Below are 19,879 nucleotides of genomic sequence, written 5' to 3'. Positions count from 1 at the left end.
TTAGTATACATATTGCAATGCTATATATAGAACACATATTAGATCTAAGAAAGTCGGTTTATAAATTATTTTAAATAGATACTATGGACAAGAGGACTACAATGCAACTAGATAAGTTTCACTCCATTGAATAATCATAATTATTAACAACCCTACTGGGTTACAATGAAGAATCATGATTTTTATTACTACTTTTAAGGAAGAGATGCAAATATAGCAAGGTTTCTCTGGAAACAATCTTGATCGTTTTCTTGGTACATTATGTGAATTAATCCCAAACTGTAAATGAGCAGCATTAACATAAATAGCATACATCATTTATACACAGAACAGAAGGCTCTAAGGTGCAATATAAAAACTGATAGAAAACATATTGCTTACCTCAGGTCTAAGTGAAGGAAGAATAACAATTTCTTGCAGTGCCTGCTTAGCCAGCTCTTGCCCAGCAATATCATCAAATTTGACAGATGGCCCACTAACAGATACAGAATACCAATTAGTGCAACAATAGACATTTCATTGCTCTGGAGTACAGCTGGCTAGTTTTACACCATTACTGCCATTTAAGAAATCCATTAAAATTTTATTTCTTATAACCACACCTGCATGTTTTATTTAGACCCCCAAAACTAAATTCTGCTGTCAACTCATAAAGAAAAATTAATGTTTTATCTTAATTGCCCTATTAGGGGGGGAAACCCACTTTTCTTACATAGCAATCTAAAAAAATAACCCTGTCTTTATTAAAGACAACCACTGATGTTGCTTACCTGTCTACTATTTCATTGAGAATAAGATTAGCAAGATTACTATCCACGTTTCTAAAAACCTTCATGTCTTTCTTTTTTCGCACAGCAGTTGTAGGAGTAGAAGGCTTGTTGGCTCTATTATTTTTTGGAGTAGCCTGAAGAAACAATTTAAAAAAAATATTTCAATATTGTTTGGGGGGGAAACACAAGGACAGCCCCCAGTTCCTTGGAATATTGACTTTAAATCTGGAGGTTCCACTGCTATTATGGCTGACAGAGCTACACATCATGAATTTGTTTAATCCCCTTTTAGAGCCATCTCAAGTCAGTGGCAATCACCATATATTTTAATACCGATTTCCATAAATAAATGAATGAATTTCCTTTACTCCATGCAAAAAATGTAGAAACCTCTGTCATGTTCCTTCCTCATGTTAGTTGTTCTTTAAAAAACAACAACTGAAGAGCTTCACACACTTTAGCATCCCTTTGTAGATCAGGGGTAGGCAACCTAAGGCCTGGGGGCCGGATGCGGCCCAATCGCCTTCTCAATCCGGCCCACGGACGGTCCAGGAATCAGAGTGTTTTTACATGAGTAGAATGTGTCCTTTTATTTAAAATGCATCTCTGGGTTATTTGTGGGGCACAGGAACTTGTTCATATTTTTTTTTCTAAATATAGTCCAGCCCCCCACAAGGTCTGAGGGACAGTGGACCGGCCCCCTGCTGAAAAAGGTTGCTGACCCCTGGCAGAGATGCTCCAATCCCTTGATCATTCAGGTGGCTTTTTCATTCTGAAATCCTTTGAGATGGAGTAATCAGGACTGTACACATATTCCAAATGCATCTGCACCAGAGATTTGTATGAAAGCAGAATGATACCGGCTGAGTTGGTTTCAGTCCCTTTCCTAATCAACCCTTGTAAGAAATTTGCATTCATCATCACTACCACACATTCTGTTGATTTTTGCATAGATTATCCACCATATTCTCAAGCTCTGTTTCCTGGTTATTCACCACCAGTTCAGACCAATCAACAAGTATGTTAGGATTTTTAGCTCATGCAACAATATTTTGGAGGTCTTGGACTCTTGAAAATTCTTACCAGGATATTCTATTTTGACAGTTATTTTAAGCATTCTCCTTAAGTACATGGAGAAAAACGAACATAGACTACCAACAGGTGTAAGATTTTAAGAGTAATGGTGGAGAGGAAGTGGTTTGATAGTGACACAACATTTTACTATCCTGTAGCATCCTCTAATGAAACAAATTGTGCAGATTTCTGACACACTTTAAACTGAGGAAAACCCAACCATCTTTTCAGAAAGATGATCAAGGACAGTCAACTGTATGGACACCTGTTTTAGTTTCCTATTAGCAAGCAGTTGAATCACAAATGAAGCCACTGCACACCTACATACCCTTGGAGCCATTTTGTTAACTGATTTCAAGCAGGCATAGCACTACTGGTTGCCAAGTTCTAACACATGGTCTCAATCAAAAAAGAGATAGGACAATAAAAGTAGCACTTTTCTTTAGAAACTCTTTTTGTAATTAAAGACTCTTAAGCTCTCTGTTACCATGTATTTCCTCAATTTTGAATAGTAACGTTTCTGTTATGAAGACAAACTGGCAAGCAAGCAGTACATGGAGCCTACTGCCTTACCTTCTGAGTTGAAGCTGCGGGAACAGTTCCTTGTCTAGGTACAGAAAAATTGGATATTCCACTATAACTAGGTGTCCTTTGGTGCCCTGAAAGCCCCACAGATCCGGTTTTTGCCACAGATTTTGAACGAGGGAGTGAGTTACTCGTTTGAGTCAATGGGTCCTTCTTTTTTGGAACAGCTCCACTTTCTACAAAAAGAAAGACACAAATATGTAAATATAGGGTATACTCAAAACAACTAGTTGCACACCATCCTCTGTTTAAAAATAATGAGTGACATCTTGATCAAATGTACTCTTTATAGCATTTTCTAAAGTGGAGGAGTCATATTCATATTTGTTTTACTAGTGATGTAAAAATTGCTTTTGCTTGGTAGAAGATTCCAGTAAGTCTACATTAATACCACTCCTCGACCACCATAAACTCAGATTAGTCAATCAAATTCTATTTAACTATTAGTTGTTTAAACACTACTGGACATGCAGCTGTCAACCATCAGATTTATTACTACAGCAAGTAAGTTTTCTGGTCTTTAGAATCCTACAAATACATTCATTCACTTGATACAGATGAACTGTAATTACCACTAGAATAATCATAATTGCTAGGCATCTATGTAGCACCTAGAATATTCATAACTCTAAACCAGTGTTACAATCCTTAATAAGAAATAGAAAAGTGTAAGGTAGGTTAGTATTATTATCCACATATTGTCAACAGAGGATGGCAAGACTGACCCACCTCATGAATTCATAGCAGAGACAATATCTGAACTGGGGACCGAGTCTCTTAATCACTACATTATACCTGTATGAAGCAAAGTATCAACTCTGCAGCATCTGAATGGTGTTAAGTTTTTAGAATAGGAAAAGGCAGCCAAAATTCTAGCTGGATATGGCTTATGTCAGCCAAGTCCAATATACACCCTATGATTCATTTCTGGGAAACACAATGCCAACAATATCACAAGTAACCGACCCAACAGGGAAATTCTGAATGAAGATTATAGTTCATCTCTTACATTGTTACACTGCTACACTGCTGTATGTTACACTGCTGCATGTTTAACTGAAAATAATCCTGAAATTCAGTTGAAAAATAATTCCACCTATGCCACTACACTTTAGCTAACATATTTATTTTACGTGGCCTGACCAACATGATCCAGCATGCTTTATCTTTACCAAATCACATTTTTGTCACTTCAGTGTACTGTGTAAAAGTTGAAAGCGCGAAGAAGTAAAAACATATTGTAAATCTTAGAATGTCAGACTCACTCTCCACTTATTTTAAAATTTTGTACCATACTTCAGTTTGAAATTTCTAGGGCACTTCACAAAACATTAAGGACAATAAATAAAACAATGAACAATGAAGTAGTAACAGCAGCAAACATTAAGAAGTCAAAAGATAAAAAGAATTTTAAGTCTGGAAAACCAACAAATCTTTGTCTTGTGCATTATAGTCCTAGAAAAATAGGCACCAAGTAAGAATCTCTGAGGAGAGAATTTTACAAACTGGGCACCACAATAAATAAAATTCTCCCCTGTCACCACCATCTTCAACTTATCTGGCAAGGGTATCTGAAGGACGGCCTCAAACATTCATATTAACACCTAAGTAGATTGATAAGGAAGGAGACAGTCACAAGCTATGCAGGGCTTTGTACTGTGCTTGGAAACAGATCAGAAGCCAATGAAGTTCTTTTTAGGTATTAGCATTATATTCCTGATCCCAGCTAGTAACCTAACTGAACTTCAGAAGGCAGTCCCAATACAAAGCATTGCAGTTGTCTATTCTGGAAGCCGCCAAAGCACTGATAACTGTGGACAGGCTATTGTATCTTTTGTTAAATGAAAATATATCCTGTCCTACCTACTGCAGGAGCCCAAGGCTGCAAATATACCCACATTTCAAAAACATTCTAAAACGGTTAAAATAGTCCAAAACCAGTTATAATTAAAAATATTGTTACATCCACTGATTTCACGGTTGCTAAGAACAGTATTAAAGCTAGAACCATGAGTATTTCCCACCCAAATAAATAAATCTGCAGAGTGGAGTGCACTCCCATTCAGAACTGGTTGACTACTGGTTCCCTAGACAAAACACCTTTTAACAGTAGATAAATCCTGACAAGACTGAGCTTCAGTTTGTTGGCAATCATTTGGTCCATTCATGATTCCAATGGACAACTTTGCACTTCCACTACCTTGACTAAATCCATTGTCAAGGAGAGACAAGAGTGTATACACTGGAAACACCATACTACAAAACCTTGGATGACCTCACCCAGCAGCTTCAAGTAAATGTGAAACAGAAGAGGGGAGAAAAAAGAACCCTGTAGGACCACATAACGAACATATATCCTATGGGATCCAACAGTAGTACCTGGAAGTGGCCCTTCAGCTAGAAAGCCCTCCCACCAGATGTCAAAGAGAACAACTACCAGACTTTTAGAAGACATCTGAAGGCAGCCCTGTTTAGGGAAGCTTTTAATGTTTGGTGCATTACTGTATTTTAATAATTTGTTGGAAGCCACCCAGAATGGCTGGGGAAGCCCAGCCAGATGGGCGGGGTATAAATAAATTATTAATTATTATTATTATTATTACTACTACTACTACTACTACTACTACTATACTACTGTGATTTCAATTCTGAAATCAGGGAGTCTTTCCAAAAGGAGGCTGATTGTACCAATACTGCTGAGAGTTTGATTCAAGAGTAACTGGAATTTCTTGGCAACCAACCATCAAGCATTCTGCCCAAGGAGGAGAGTTGGGATTAACCAACAATTTTTATGGCTCTTGGGGTGCAGGGAGAGTTTCTTCACAAGCAACCTCATAACTGTTAATTTCAAAGCAGCTGGAATCACTCCTTCTAGTAAATAGGTATATAGGCTAGATGCAATAAGCCAAGAAGGGAACCAGTTAAGCAGGCTTGCAGTAGGCAGCACCTCTCCAACCCCCTTATCTACATCCTCATACCACAAAACTAGACTAGAAGGTACTCTAAGCATAAGAAGACCGAACTGCAAAATTAGTTGGATACCAACTCAGGACAGAACTTTGTCCTGGAAGCACACAGCAATATCACAGAATGTTTCCAAGGATCTAGGATGTAAAAATGGCAGAGAACTCTTCATCACAATCACCGCCACAAAGACAACTTGATAAGTCACTACCTGTGTTTGACTGGATTCACACTTGAGATTAACATGTGTTCTAAATTTTTCCTGCTTCACCTCATTGCCTGTAACTCACTGGTAAACCAGAGACCAGATTGGGTTATGTGAAGTGAGCAAAACTTCTTAGGAGTAATCCTTACTTGAGAGTACCTCCCAAATATGGTTAGGGAAGAGCAATTTTATTCTAAACTTTAACAGCTTTATGTTGCAATTAAGAAGATATTACTGATTCTCAATCATCAGCACAGATTCAAATTATTTAGTAAAACAACTTGCATTAAATGGAACCAAAGTATACTGTTCCTTCAAAAACTAATTAAAATTAATCTGATATCTGGCAATGCCTTAGTCAGACGACACTTGGAATACTGTGTCCAGTTCTGGGCACCACAACTTAAGGATGTTGACAAGCTGGAATGTGTGCAGAGGAGGACAAGATCAAGAGTCTGGAAACTAAGCCTTATGAGGAGCGCTTGAGGGAGCTGGCTATATTTAGCCTGGAAAAGAGGAGACTGAAAGGAGATATGATAGCCATCTTCAAATATCTTAAGGGCTGTCACATGGAGGAGGGAGCGTGCTTGTTTTCTCATGCTCTGGAGCAGGCATCCCCAAACTTGGCCATCCAGCTGTTTTGGGACTACAACTCCCATCATCCCTAGCTAACAGGACCAGTGGTCAGGGATGATGGGAATTGTAGTCCCAAAACAGCTGGAGGGCCGAGTTTGGGGATGCCTGCTCTGGAGGGTAGAACTCGAACCAATGGCTTCAAGTTGCAAGAAAGGAGATTCTGACTAAACAGTCGGAAAAACTTTCTGACAATAAGAGCTGTTCAGCAGTAAAACAGACTCTCCTTTCTTGGAGATTTTTAAGCTGAGGCTGGATGGCCATCTTTCATGGATGCTTTAGCTGAGAAACCTGCATGCAGGGGATTGGCCTAGATGACCCTTGGGATCCCTTCCAACTCTAAGGTTCTATGATTCTATGGAAGCTCTAGCCGTGTACATGAGCTAAGCAAAAGTATACGAAAGGCAGGTAGTATTTCAAAGCCTCATTTAAGAATGGTTAACAAGAATGAAGAGAGTGTTTATGGCCCAAAAGTAACAGGCAGGTTTTTAAAAAATAACTGAGGAAACCCCTTCCACCTCAAATCTGTGGGGATTCTCATCTAAAATACCAAATTTCTGAAGCAAAAATATTAAGCCACCATGCTTATGTTTTAGCTTAGTTGTGCTTTCAACCGTATTTGCATCTGTTCATTTGAAAGCATTTGTCCTACAAACAGTGAAAATAACTGAGATGACCAATTAGCTAGTATGCAGAGAGGCTACCCCACTTAACAAAATTACAAAACTAACAATGAACATTTCGCAATCTGCTGTTTTAAGTTCACTTTTCCTTTTTAGTGCATACTTCCAGAATGTCAGGTTACACTCCTTCCCCCAAATATATGACTTCAACCAACTCTCACATATAGTTCTCCTAGTTAACAACACAATTAACCTTCACATATATGCAGCCTTTTACAATAATTCTAGGAATACTTTCTAACATCAAGCAGCAAAAGAGAAATGACCAATAATAAAAAGTAGAATATAACTAACGGGAAGTGTACTCAAATATTGTTTTGGTTGATGTTAATATAAAATAGAATTCCAAACAATCCAGTTATATAGTTTTGCCTTATATCACTTTGTAGCAGCCTCTAAAATTTCCCAGCTTTTTTTCCTGATACGATATTTCACAAAATGCAGGGGGTTTTTTCAAACTGTTAAAACTGCATTTTAAAAGCATGTGATTTTTAAAAATTAACGATTTGCCTTAGGAACCATTTCATTTAAAAAGTGGTGAACTTCAAAGTACAAGGAAATGAGTTCAACAAGCGCAATGTTAACACAATTTTGAGGACAGAATGTACTACAGAAACCTTTCAGTAGAAAAGCATTTTAAAAATTGTTTAGGAGCAGGCAATTTAGCACTGCTTATTTTCTTTGTTACATAATATATACTGAGACATCCCCCTAATTATTTAGGTGCTGGTAAAACCAAACCCACCTGACTGGAGATGTCCATTGCGGCATACCAGGTTAGTACTGTCACTACAGATTTCCATTTGCAGCTTGGGAATTTGCTTAACTGCCTGCATCTTCTCTATGCAACAAAACAGAAGGGTGGGGAAGGACAAATAAAAAACAAAAAATGAACCCATGGTAGTTACGTACACTAAATCACACAAAAAATGACTTTGCCTTTGATTGACTTGAAATGGATTAAAGTTAGAAAGCATGTGTCTTATGTTTGCTATATTATGAAGCTACAAGAACATCTAAAAGATGATATACTATTATGAAAAGGTTGTGAATTACAGTCAATAACCAAGTTAGTCAGAAACCACAATGTAAAAGATTGATGGGAAACTTTTCAATGCTGTATGCACAGGTATCTCTATCCATGGGAAAAAGAAGGTTTTAGGTGAGAGAGCTTGTAACCAGTTGGTACATGTTGCAGCCAGATCTTATCTTTATAGTACGCTTTATTGGCAAATGTTTGTGTATAATTACCACTTCATATTTAACAGCTAATGCTTGCTTCAGCAGATTACATTACATCAAACAATTCTTCAATTAATAATAAGGTTGAGCAAGAATCATCTTTTCTGATCAAATTAGCATCTTCAAACTTCAACACTACATTACTAAATATCAAATATCCTAAAGGGAAAATGGATTCTTAAAGGGGTGTAGGATTATTGTACACTTAGCAGATTTGGGGTAAACTGATGAAGTCTTTCTGCCACTTCTAAAGTATGATGTGTACTTGAGAAATATTCCAAGAAATTATACTGCTTCAATTCCAACGCTCCAGCCCTTATGACAATCATTATTTGTCATCTATCTGAAGTAACATAGTTTCTCTTGTATTAAACAGCCTCTTGAACTTGACTCATCATAACACCCTGCAGCATTCACACACTTAACTTATTTGGAGTTCTTCACACTAATTGGTTTTAGAAAGAGGGGTTGGTCAACACCCATTTTATTTAGCAAAAGAAAGGTTGGGTGCAGGGTTGCCATTCTGCAGAAGGAAGTGATTCTGATCTAGTAGAAGCTTATCCTGGAATAAAGATGGCTATTTTCTACTATCCCCCTTTCCCCCTGCAGCCCTCAGTGCCACTGTCCATTGTTGCAGAGGGGCCTGCAGCCACTGATATCAGCTTTTCAGAGGGCAACACAAGAAAGGAGAAACTGACAAAAATAATCTTCCCCTTCTCTGTTCCTCTAGCCGAGTTTCACATGATCAAAACTCCATTGCATGCAAGTTTGAATCCAACCCACACAGAAAAGAAAAACAGCCACTGTCAAAAAGCAACCGTTTTCAATGCAGTTTTGGCTCACAAAATGCATTCTTCAATTACATATGAAGAGCCTGCTGGATCAGGCCAAGTACACTGTACTGTATTTGTGTTGTTATCCAGTTGTCTTTAGATCAAAAGGTGACCCGTTGATGATTTCATCATACGTCAAGAGACAAAGTGGCACGATAAGAGGCCTAGAGCCAAACATAAGGCCAGTTATTTCTAACACTTGTCAATTTAGTTACATGCCTCCTTGAGTTTTTGTTCCAACATAGGGACACGGGTGGTGCTGTGGTCTAAACCACTGAGCCTTGGGCTTGCCGTTCAAAAGGTCACTGGTTCAAATCCCCTCGACGGGGTGAGCTCCCATTATTCAGTCCCAGCTCCTGCCAACCTAGCAGTTCGAAAGCACGCCAAAAGTGCAAGTAGATTAATAGGTACCGCTCCGGCAGGAAGGCAAACGGCATTTCAATACACTGCTCTGGTGTCAGTGTTCTGTTGCACCAGGAGCGGCTTAGTCATGCTGGCCACGTGACCCGGAAAAACTGTCTGTGGAGCGGACAAACGCTGGCTCCCTTGGCCTGTAAAGCAAGATGAGGGCCACAACCCCAGAGTCGTTCACAACTGGACTTAACTGTCAGGGGTCCCTTTACGCTTTACCTAGGGCTTATGGAAACGGCTATGTCTTGTTGACGGAGGGTGAAGATGTTGAGAGATTTCACCTGCATGCTCTAAACTATTTTTATTTTAAAATGCTTGTGTGATGCTTTTCCAGGCAAAGACTATCAAAAGAGATTTACAACCAATAAAAACTACAAGCATTAAAATCAAGAATAAAGATCACAGATAAATACAAACTCAGAATTTTAGTAACACAAAAACATTCCAGCTTCCTTAAGTGAGTGGAACAAAAAATTATCTCTGGAAGGCAATTTGAAACAAATGAATATTCTGAAATATTATGAAAAGCTGACCACCACAGCTCTACTTGGACAGAAGTCCAAACTGTGAGGCCACAAAAGACTCCCTCTCTGTCTCCTAGTCATTCACATAAAAGATCTAGGAGGTGAATACATCAAGGGGTCCTCTAACAGAGATATCTGTGCGAGGGCAGGATGGTATGGTGCATGTAGCCTTTTAAGTAACTTTGGCCCAAATCATTTGGAACTTTCAAGGCTAAAACCAGCACTTCGAATTGGGCCTGGAGACATATTAGCAGCCAGTGTCATTAATGAATACAAGTGTTATTGAAGCTGACTGCCATACACCCATCAGAACTCTGGTGGTTATGCTTTGAAGCAGCTGAAGTTTCTGGACTATATTTAAAGATAGCCCCACATACAGTACATTACAATATTAATCTAGTCTAGATGTGACCACAGCATGGATCAGATCTGTGGCTAGGTCTGTCAGCTCCAGAAAGGGCTGTACTTAGCGTACCAGCCAAAGTCAATAAAGTACACTCCTGGATACAAATGTTACCTGGTCTCCCCCAGTCAGTACTGAAGCCAGGAGAACTTGGGTCCTTTAACAGCAACAGTGGGGAGCCTTTGTTGCATGGGCTTTATTTGGCCCACAAAGCATTTTCCGCCAAACCATGCCTACCTGTCCCACACCTGATAGCATTTGCAATGCCAGGCAACTAAAGACACAGCTGCAAAGGAACAATGGGGAGCTTAAAATGCACTCCTGAGTGTTCCTTGGCAAGCAGCACCCATTCTCAGCACCAACTGACACTTTCAGTGAGCCCCTTTGAATTTGTCCTTTCACATGTGTGGTTTGAATTCAAATCACATCTGCAAAAGGGCTTGTTGTCAGTGCCAATCAGATGATCAATGCTGAAAGTGAGCTCCTCTGTTGTCACCTGAATTGATGACATCAGGTGACTTTAAAAGTAGGTGGTCCCTCCCTGCCCCCCCCAAATAACTCAAGTGAGTTAGTCCTTGATCCAACCCTTGGGCTGGGGGGGGATCCACCCCATTTCAGGGAACAATGCTACCCTGTCCAGTGCTAGTTGTAATCCTCCTTCTGAAGCCAGGAATCTCCAACCAACAGCACCTCTGTCTTGCCTGGATTTAACCTCAGTTCATCAGTCCCACAAATGCCTTCAAGCACCGGTTAGGGTTTCAACAGCCTCAATTACATCAAAAGATGGCAACAAAACACACAGCTGCATGCTGTCAGCATACTGGTGACACACCTTTGGATACCTTCCCCCAGAAGTTTCATGTAGATATTAAAAAACATGGAACAACAATACAGAGCCCTATGCTACCCCACAAATGAAAAAATCACTATGAAGCCATTATCAGCCCTCCAAACTAAATGTGGTTTCTTTCCATAATTGCACGAAGTTTCAAACAGATTTCTGCTGCTTATAAACAATGCATGTTAAGTATTACACTCTATGTCAAAATTATCTATGCAATGGCAATAACTCACCTAAAGCCTTATTAACAATAAATGCTACAATAAAAATTCTTTTAAAATTATAGTTTTTTTCCATAAAACAGCACATAAATAAAACAAATAATTATAAGATTGACTTTTAAGCTACAGGCATATGCACGCTAACATGTGATCTAAATCCTATCCATTAAATAGAGGGATTCTACTGAATATACAGTATATGCATAAGATTGGGCTACTATCTGGCCTAACACTTACTGCAAGGGATGACCATGTTAAGCCTGCTGCAGCAAAACAAAGCAGTGTCCTATGGCACCTTAAGGACTCAGTTGCTTCTGTATCAGCAGGACCAATAAATTACTCGAAGCCCTCATCTCAAGAAGAAAGCAGCAAGATTAATTTGGCGCGTTCCAGAAAAAACAGAGTTACATTTAAACTATGTTGTGGGGAAGAAAGATCTCCTTCCTTCTGTGACTGAAACTCTGAGTAGGACTAGAAACACACTGATGAGGGGGAGAGAATGGAAGAATGGGTGGGAGAGGCAAGAGGTACAGTTATAGCTCAGAAAGACTATTACCGTATTTTTCGCCTTATAGGGCGCACCGGCCCATAGGGCGCACCTAGTTTTTTTGGGAACTCCCGCCGGGCTCCCAAGGCTTGCGGATATCTGCCCGAAGCCCGGGGCGCGCTGCTTAGTGCACCCCAGGCTTCGGGATGCAGGCTGCTATTTGCAAGCCTAGGGAGCCCAGTGGGAACTCCCGCGGGCTCCCAAGGCTTGCGGATAGCTTCCTGAAGCCTGGAGAGCGAGACGGGTCGGTGCGCACCGACCCCTCGCGCTCTCCAGGCTTCAGCGAAAGCCTGCATTCACCCCATAGGATGCACACACATTTCCCCTTCATTTTTGGAGGGGGAAAAGTGTGTCCTATAGGGCGAAAAATACGGTACTTAAGCCAGACTCCTCATACCTAAAAAGCTTGTGTTAACAGAGCACATACTATAGCTATATGATGTTAATTTTATGTTTTTACTATGCTCTCTTGAAAAAAAGTTGTATGTTGTGAATGGCCAGGGAATATGATTAGATTTATTTTTTTTAGTGTGACTCAGTCATCAGCTCTAAAGCTTTACTTAAGTTCCTACATCCAACACTCATTACTGCGATATAGGTATGTGACATGCAGCAAGTTGCATGCATCTCTTACACCAAGAGCAGTCTCAGGAGGCTGCTGGTTTGAGTGGAGATATGCCAGGAGGTGAGTAGGCTGCTTAACATATGGCATGTATCCATTTTTCTGCCCATAGTTAGTTGCAGCAGGAGTGGTTGGGTTTTAAATAGAAAAACAGTCTGAAGGGTAAGGGTTAAGCAGCCTCTTTCAATGCCATTGTTCCACACAAACTTGCATCCTCCTAAGGCTGGTTTCTTACACAGACTGTCTAGTTTGATTCTTTATTCTTTTTCCTCGATATAAGAATGACAAACTGTGAATTCACTCAGATTTACTAAAAGAGACCTTTTAAAATGTTTATTTTAGGTGTAACATGGATTTACTTCCACTGGGTGTACCAAATAAATCATCTTTTCAGAGAGCCAACTGAACTCCAGAACTCCAGTTCTTCATCTTCGTAGTGTCTGTTTTTCTCACAGCCCCTTTAAATCCCTCCCCCTAAAAGACCCAGACTCTGCCAATATTCCTGTATCTGTGTCACAGTGGGTATATAGGTTGTATGCAATTAAAATCCAACACCGAGATACCCCTTTCAAAAATTAAAAAGCCAGATTAATAAATGTTTCTTAAATATATGCATTATGTAACTATCATTTCCCGTTTTCCAAAATAAAAATATTAAGTAATACCTAACAGCTGCAAACGGTCCTTGGCCATTGCCAAATTTGTCATCATTTTAGACTGGAGACGGCGAGCTCGATCACAATGATCTCCTTAAAAAGAAAGTTAAATATTCAGATTCAAGCATAAGTACAACAGCAATGTTGTCCCACACTATAGCAAAAAAGAGAAGTAAATATTAAAATTACAACTTACTTAAAATATCCATACATCTAGAAGTAACTGACGTAGCAAAAAAAACCTAACGATGCTCTGCATAGATATCTAACATTAGAACCAGTCTATGCATGCTCTTCTCTCTTCAGGGACATTTGCTCAAATGAGGAAAATATGCAAATGAACAAAGTAGTAAGAACGTGTTCAGACTAGCTGTATTTTCTCATTACATGTGCAATTAGCCTGCTCCCTGTTCATATTTTCTATTCCCTGCCATTATTTCAAAATGCTGATATGGAGCTAGCAATAGTATTAGGTCTCTTTCTGACAAGTAGTATGTCAGATTTCTAAACTGATGAAAAAACCATTCTAAAGGAACATGAAGCGCAACCCTTTGGATTGATTTTAGCCCCAAGAATCTCTAAACAACAACAAGAACTTCTAAGATATTAATAAATGCTAACTATTTCCCATGCCACATTTACATTCCAATTTTAGTATACTTGTTTTGCCAATTAACAGATAGGATGCCTTCTTACATCAAAATTAAATATGTATTTAAAGCTTTCAACTTGCTTTTAAAAGCAACACCAAAAATGTTAGTGCCAAGGTAGCAAGATTGACGAGCCAAAAAATATGACTGAATTTTATCCCCAGCCCCTCTGAAAAGAGAACATGAACCATCAGCAGAGATACTTTGTAGAACCACAACTGCGACAAACAAAAGCAAAATCCAGGTTATCTGTTCAAAATAAAAGTTCAACTAAGAAACAAGTGGTAGATAATATAAACTATCCAAATAAAGAGTGAACCATTAGCACGTGAACCCATTATTATTATTACTATTATTTCTTGAATTTATATACCATTTATATTTATGAATTTATATACCATCCTATACCCACATGTCTCAGGGTGGTTCAGAGTTATCTGGAAGGCATAGGTGCCAACTTGCTGGGGCCCTGGCTAACCGAGCACCCACAAAATTGCCCACGAAGGGTCTGGGCACCCACAAATTTCGGTGCCAGGGCCATGCTCACTGCATGGCACCCATGGTCATGGAGCAAAGGTGGCACTCCTGCTGGAAAGATTTTTATTCTTGCATTATGTCAAATTTATGTACGTACTCCATTCTTTTGAAGAACTGGCAACAGACAGGATGATGGCATGGTGGGGAAAGGGGTTAAAAGCACCTGGGCACCACAGAATGCCTTCATCAGACTTTAAGTCATGATAAAACTTATTTCTAAGTTCTGACATGAAAGTTTATATATGCACAGTATTTTGAGCATGTTTCCTTATAGGCAAGCTGCTATTTGTGTTGGTTAGGCCTGAAGGTTCTAAAGGAAAGGTTTGCAATTGTGCTGATCGAAATCACACATGTCGCCCTCCAGATGTTGTTGGACTCCAACTCCCATAGGCCTCGCAGCTATGACCAATGGTCAAGGATGATTTTTTTGGTTATTATTTAGAAAATTTAATGAGTATCAGTTTGAGTATTTCCAAAACAGAGATTTTATTTCAAGTACAATTAGCTGTCAGCAATTAAGGAAGCGTATTGCATTCAACAACTCTGGCCTTGTTCACACATCACATTCAAACATAAACTAAGGTTTAGTTGTTTTTTTATAAACATATTTGTCTACCTCACTTTTGTGAAAAATACCAAAGACATCTGCAACAATTATAATACAATAAAAACCACATAAACAATTAAAACAGATCACCAGCTGACTACTATGGGAAATGTTTCTTAATTGTCTGCATAAGCCTTACGGCAAAGAAAAATTTTCAGCAAACATTTGAAAGTTAACATGAACGCTACTCCTCTACCACTCCTGCTGCATTGCAAGGAAACAAGCTGTGGTCTGGTGGCTAACATATTTTAAACAAAGTCTGTAGTTTTTGCTCCAAATAAGCCCCAACTATAATGCTAAACTAGACCATGGCTTGTTTCCTGGCCGTGTAGCAGCAGCAGGAACAAACAACTAGTGATAAACCTCAAGGAAACCCAAAATCCATGGTAATATGGCTCGAGGTCAGAGGGGGAAAAATTAACCATGAAAAACTTTTTTTTAAAATTCTGCAAAAAAAGAAGATGATTTACTAGGTTTTCTTTACCAATTTCAATTGCTCCTTCTGTTTATTCATTTAAATTTAGGATCAAAATAAGCTCACAGTTTCAGAGACACAAGGTTGGCCTACCTTGACCAGTAACTAGCACAGCTATTCCTTTTTCCAGTTCTTCAATCCCCTTTCTGTACCATTCAACAGCTTGTTCCTTTTGTCCTGCTGAGAAAAAGTTGGTTGCATACTTTCCGTTATGAAGAATGGTCAGAACTACAGACACTGTATAGAGCCTAAGGAAGTTATTTGAAGATGGCTACCAGTATGCACATTCAGACTTCTGTTTTCTCTTCTCCATCCTCCAGCTCCCAACAACCCAAATCTGCTCAACCCTCTGGAACAGATTTTGAGGCTTGTGGGGGCCCGCAGGGGGTAACTGCTCCACACTACATTGGATCTCAACCCAGTATTAAAACTTGTTCAGAAAGCAACCCAATAACAATATGTGCAGAAAAGTCAGTTACACATCAAGAGTTGTTATGGGATTGATGAAATACAGAATGTTCATATTGTGCTTTTGATTGCTTGCAGCCCGACAAGTAAATCAACAGTATCCCCATATGCAGATGGAAAGCTAAGGTATACAGATAGTGGTCTGACTAACGCTATCTAGGAAGTTCATGACTGAAGTGACAGGTGACCTCAGACTTTCAGGTTCAGAACTCACCTTGACATTATGCTACTCTGACTGCCTTCACATTCCATTTTTTGTTTTGTTTTTGTTTTAAAGAAACAAAGTGTCAATAAAGTATTTAGATAGAAAAATGAGAATCTGGATCACAAGAGAATGTGAGAAGTCAATGAATTCACAGTGCCTTGTTTTTAATATCAGATTACCCAAGAGAGCACACTATCAAAGTCTGAAAGTTACCCAATTCAATCCCACACAGGAATGCTGGATCATCCACACATCAGCTGCTACAAGTAAATCCATACACTCCGGAACTCAACAGGATATGGTTATATTAGGTGAACTATAAAAAGCATCTTAAAAGCAAGGAGCTCCAGACAGCTCACATTAGCAAGCAAATCCACATGCCTAGAGGGAGAAAAGCACAGCCAAGCAGGGCAATTACCCATTCAATATGTGAGAATTTATTTCAGTTCAGATCCTGAACTGATCAAACCACATTAATATGTTGACACAGTTTGCAATACAGTCCATGAAGTTTTGCCGTAATTTTTTGCATGTGAAGAATCAGCGTGCTATACTAGGAGTCAGTCATGAAGCTTACTATGTGACCCCGGCTCCCGCACTCTCTCAGCCTAACCTATCCTAAACCTACCACAAATTATGCAGTCGAGCTTCCCACATTTGGGGAAATCGCAGGGGTCAGCACACCCAGAGTGCAATGGAAAGTTATTTTCATAGGCTTGTCAAACTGTCTTGAGCTCATTCACTTACTTCCTTATCTTGATTCTGCTGAACAAATGAGATAGAAAGGTTTAATCTTAATGTTTCAGATTTGTTTAATCTCTCATACAAAACAATGGGCAATCAGCTATATTACTCCCGGATATTGCTTATTTCTACACTTTCCAGGAAAGCCATGTAGTACCACAATCACTAATTAGGGAAACTAAAAGGGCAACTTGAAAAAAATACCCAATTCAAGCGTATGTTTTGAAAGTGATTGGACACATTCAAATTCACCATCAGTTCCTAAAAATAACAAAATGCAAGAGGTGATATGATAGATGTTTATGAAATAATGCATGGCATGGAGACAGTGGTTAGAGAAAAGTTTTTTCTCCCTCTCTCATAACACTAGAATTCATGGACATCCAATGAAGCTGAATGTTGGAAGAATGAGGGCAGCTAAAAGAAAGTACTTTAGGCAACACATAATTAAACAATGGAACTCACTCCCACAGGAGGCATCAATGGCCACCAACTTAGGCAGCTTTAAAAGAGGATTTTAAAAATCCATGCAGGACAAGGTTATAAACAGCTACTAGCCATGCTGGCAATGGTCTATCTCAACTGTGAGAGGCATTATGCCTCTCAATACCAGTTGGGTAGAGTGATGTTGCACTCATGTCTAGCTTGCGGTCTTCCAACAAGCAACTGGGTGGCCATTATGAAAACAAGATAGTGGATGAGCCACTGGCCTGATCCAGTAGGCTCTTATCATGTTCTTAATGTCAGTCTTAATTCTTGCTTTTGTTACATATGTTGGCAGTCCAATGCTGTTTGTTCAGAACCATAACTTGTGGTAAGGAACACATTTTGGATGTAAAAGGTTCAATCCCTGGCATCTCTAGCTAAAAGTATCTTAGGTAGCAGTGTTGGGAATAACCTCTGCTTGAGACCCAGAGATAGGTTAGAATCAACCAGTTGTCTAAGTCAGTGTAAGGCTGCTTCAATATATCCACATTACTGTATTTAAAAATATTTGTGACTGCTGCATTAGAAAGGCTATTTTTCACTGTTATTCTAAATCACAACCCAATAAGTAAATGGAAAGAGTGGGTCTTGACCTATTACATTAAGTAAAATCTACAACAACAAACCTCACTGCAGTCCCTATTTATTTACAGCATGATTGTTGCTGTAATCACAATAAGTGATTGGTGGAGGAAGGCATTTAAAAGATTCGAAAGTCTCTGCACACAGTGTTTTAAAAGCTTCTATCCATGGCTTATCTTTTACCAAAAGTGTCAAACCAGGAAGCATTGAAGGTTACAAATGGCAAACGATTTAGCTTTAAAATATGTGAACTCTCATGTTCTCTCACAAGACTAACAGCTACTGTTTAAGTTACAGTACAATCAACCCTAACAAAAAAAGGCCTTTCTGAATAGTTTGCCTCCAGAGCTCACCATTCTACACCCCCCCCCTCAGTATTGCCATCTCAAGAATTTGTCTGAACCCCTTAGAAACTTGAATTTGATATGCAGCCCAAACAAGTTAACAGAAGCAGCGGCTGGTGATGGTGTATGATGAACCACAGTAGTACAAGCTGAACTCGGAGAACAAAGAGACTAAGCGGGTAACACAAAGTCTCTTTCACATTCACAGCAAAGCCTCCCGCTACACAGACTCCACCCACCAAGTCCTTCATGTCAGCACCCTCCATACATCCTAACATTCGCCGCCTCTTATGGGATGAATATACCACCACAGGCTTTTCACTGGAGCAATTCTACTCTTCAAAGCCCCATGCCTTTTAAACCCCTGCCTATCTAACTAATTGCGCGCGGACTGAACCATCGCTGCCGACACTACGAGGACCTAAAAAAACACTCTTCAGTCCCCTCGACTGCGAGAGCAGACGGGCGACAAGAGCGAACTCGGGAGCATATGGAGACACAGCGCCGGGAAGGGGAGGTTGACGGAACTGGGGGGCACCGAAGATGGGGGCGCAGCCATCCGACGGGCGTGAGGCGACGGCGAAAGGGGGCTTCTCCCCGCCGCACGCCCGTCCCTGTCCTCATGGGCGGCATCCCTTTCCCCTTCCCTCCACCCGCACCGTCCTCGCCGCGCAACACAACCGCTCTCCCCCCCCCCATCCTTTGCCGCAGCCATTTCGCCTCTCCGGGGCCTCCCTTACCGGCCTCGTCTTCGTCGATGCGCAGCGCCGTGGAGATGCACTCGAAGGCGCGCTTGTGGCAGGCTCGCACCGTCTCAGGAGCGTCGCCGGCGCCGGCCCTGGCGGTGCCTTTGGCGGCTGCCATGAGGACGCCGCCGCGGGAGAGGCGCTCGCAGAGCCAGGCGAACAGCAGCCCCAGCTGGAAGGCCAGGAAGCGGAGCAGGGCGAAGGCGGCGAACAGCGGGTACGAGAAGTAGTAGAGGTTGCGCTTGTGAGGGGAAGCCGCCGCCGTCGCCGCAGCTGCCTGTTGCTGGTGGGGCTGGACGGAGGGAGCCGGCCCGGCCCCGGGTGGAGAGGAAGTCCCGGCGGCCCGAGTCGGGGAGCTGGAGGCGGCTAAGCCCTTCTTCTTCCCTCTCCCGCCCGGAGAATTCATTCACCACCGCCGTCGCCATAACCCGCTGCCAGCGACTGACAACAACCAGCCGCGCGGGCCTGCCATGGCACAGGCTACGCCCCTTTCCCTCAGCCCCGCTATCAGGCACAGGGGGCACTCGCAAGCGCGCGCACGAGGCAATCGGCGCAGCGACGCTTCCTGAATAAGGAGCGCCGTAACAGCAGCCCTTCGCCGGCCGCCTGGACGCTCTCGTCAATTTGCGCCTGCGCGTACCGCATAAGCGACAATAGGGGGCGTGGTCGGCACTACGGACGGTAGGGAAAGGAGGCGGGTCAACCCGTAAGGCTGCCACACGCAATGCTTCTCACGTAATTAACGGAGATAGCGGGTTGGCTGCCTGGTGTGTCTCTTAGTGTCGGCGTAAAAGCCAATACAGTACTAGGCAGGGTTTATG

General features: G+C 40.9%; 1 protein-coding gene across 7 annotated transcripts in view; it reads right to left on the bottom strand.

Moving 5' to 3' along the window:
* Positions 1-19,678, bottom strand: part of SPAST (spastin) — a 33,279-nt gene extending 13,601 nt beyond the window's left edge. The window contains exons 1-7 of one of the 7 annotated variants that reach the window (XM_053382752.1): positions 19,053-19,678; positions 15,577-15,660; positions 13,224-13,307; positions 7,660-7,755; positions 2,418-2,605; positions 771-904; positions 382-475 (exon numbers count right to left, since the gene is read on the bottom strand). In XM_053382752.1, the coding sequence (XP_053238727.1) occupies positions 382-475; positions 771-904; positions 2,418-2,605; positions 7,660-7,755; positions 13,224-13,307; positions 15,577-15,660; positions 19,053-19,464 (1,092 nt within the window). In that variant the 5' untranslated portion in view covers positions 19,465-19,678. Of the gene's footprint in view, positions 1-381; positions 476-770; positions 905-2,417; positions 2,606-7,659; positions 7,756-13,223; positions 13,308-15,576; positions 15,664-16,784; positions 16,922-19,052 lie in introns of those variants that run through there. The other 6 variants (XM_053382751.1, XM_053382757.1, XM_053382758.1 and 3 more) reach the window with 6 other exon arrangements.
* Positions 19,679-19,879: the final 201 nt, after the last annotated feature.

Source organism: Podarcis raffonei, chromosome 3 (assembly GCF_027172205.1).
Source record: "Podarcis raffonei isolate rPodRaf1 chromosome 3, rPodRaf1.pri, whole genome shotgun sequence".
Classification (NCBI taxonomy): Eukaryota; Metazoa; Chordata; class Lepidosauria; order Squamata; family Lacertidae; genus Podarcis; species Podarcis raffonei.
The sequence above is the reverse complement of the archived record's forward strand: the minus strand, read 5'-3'. Positions and strand labels throughout refer to the sequence as shown.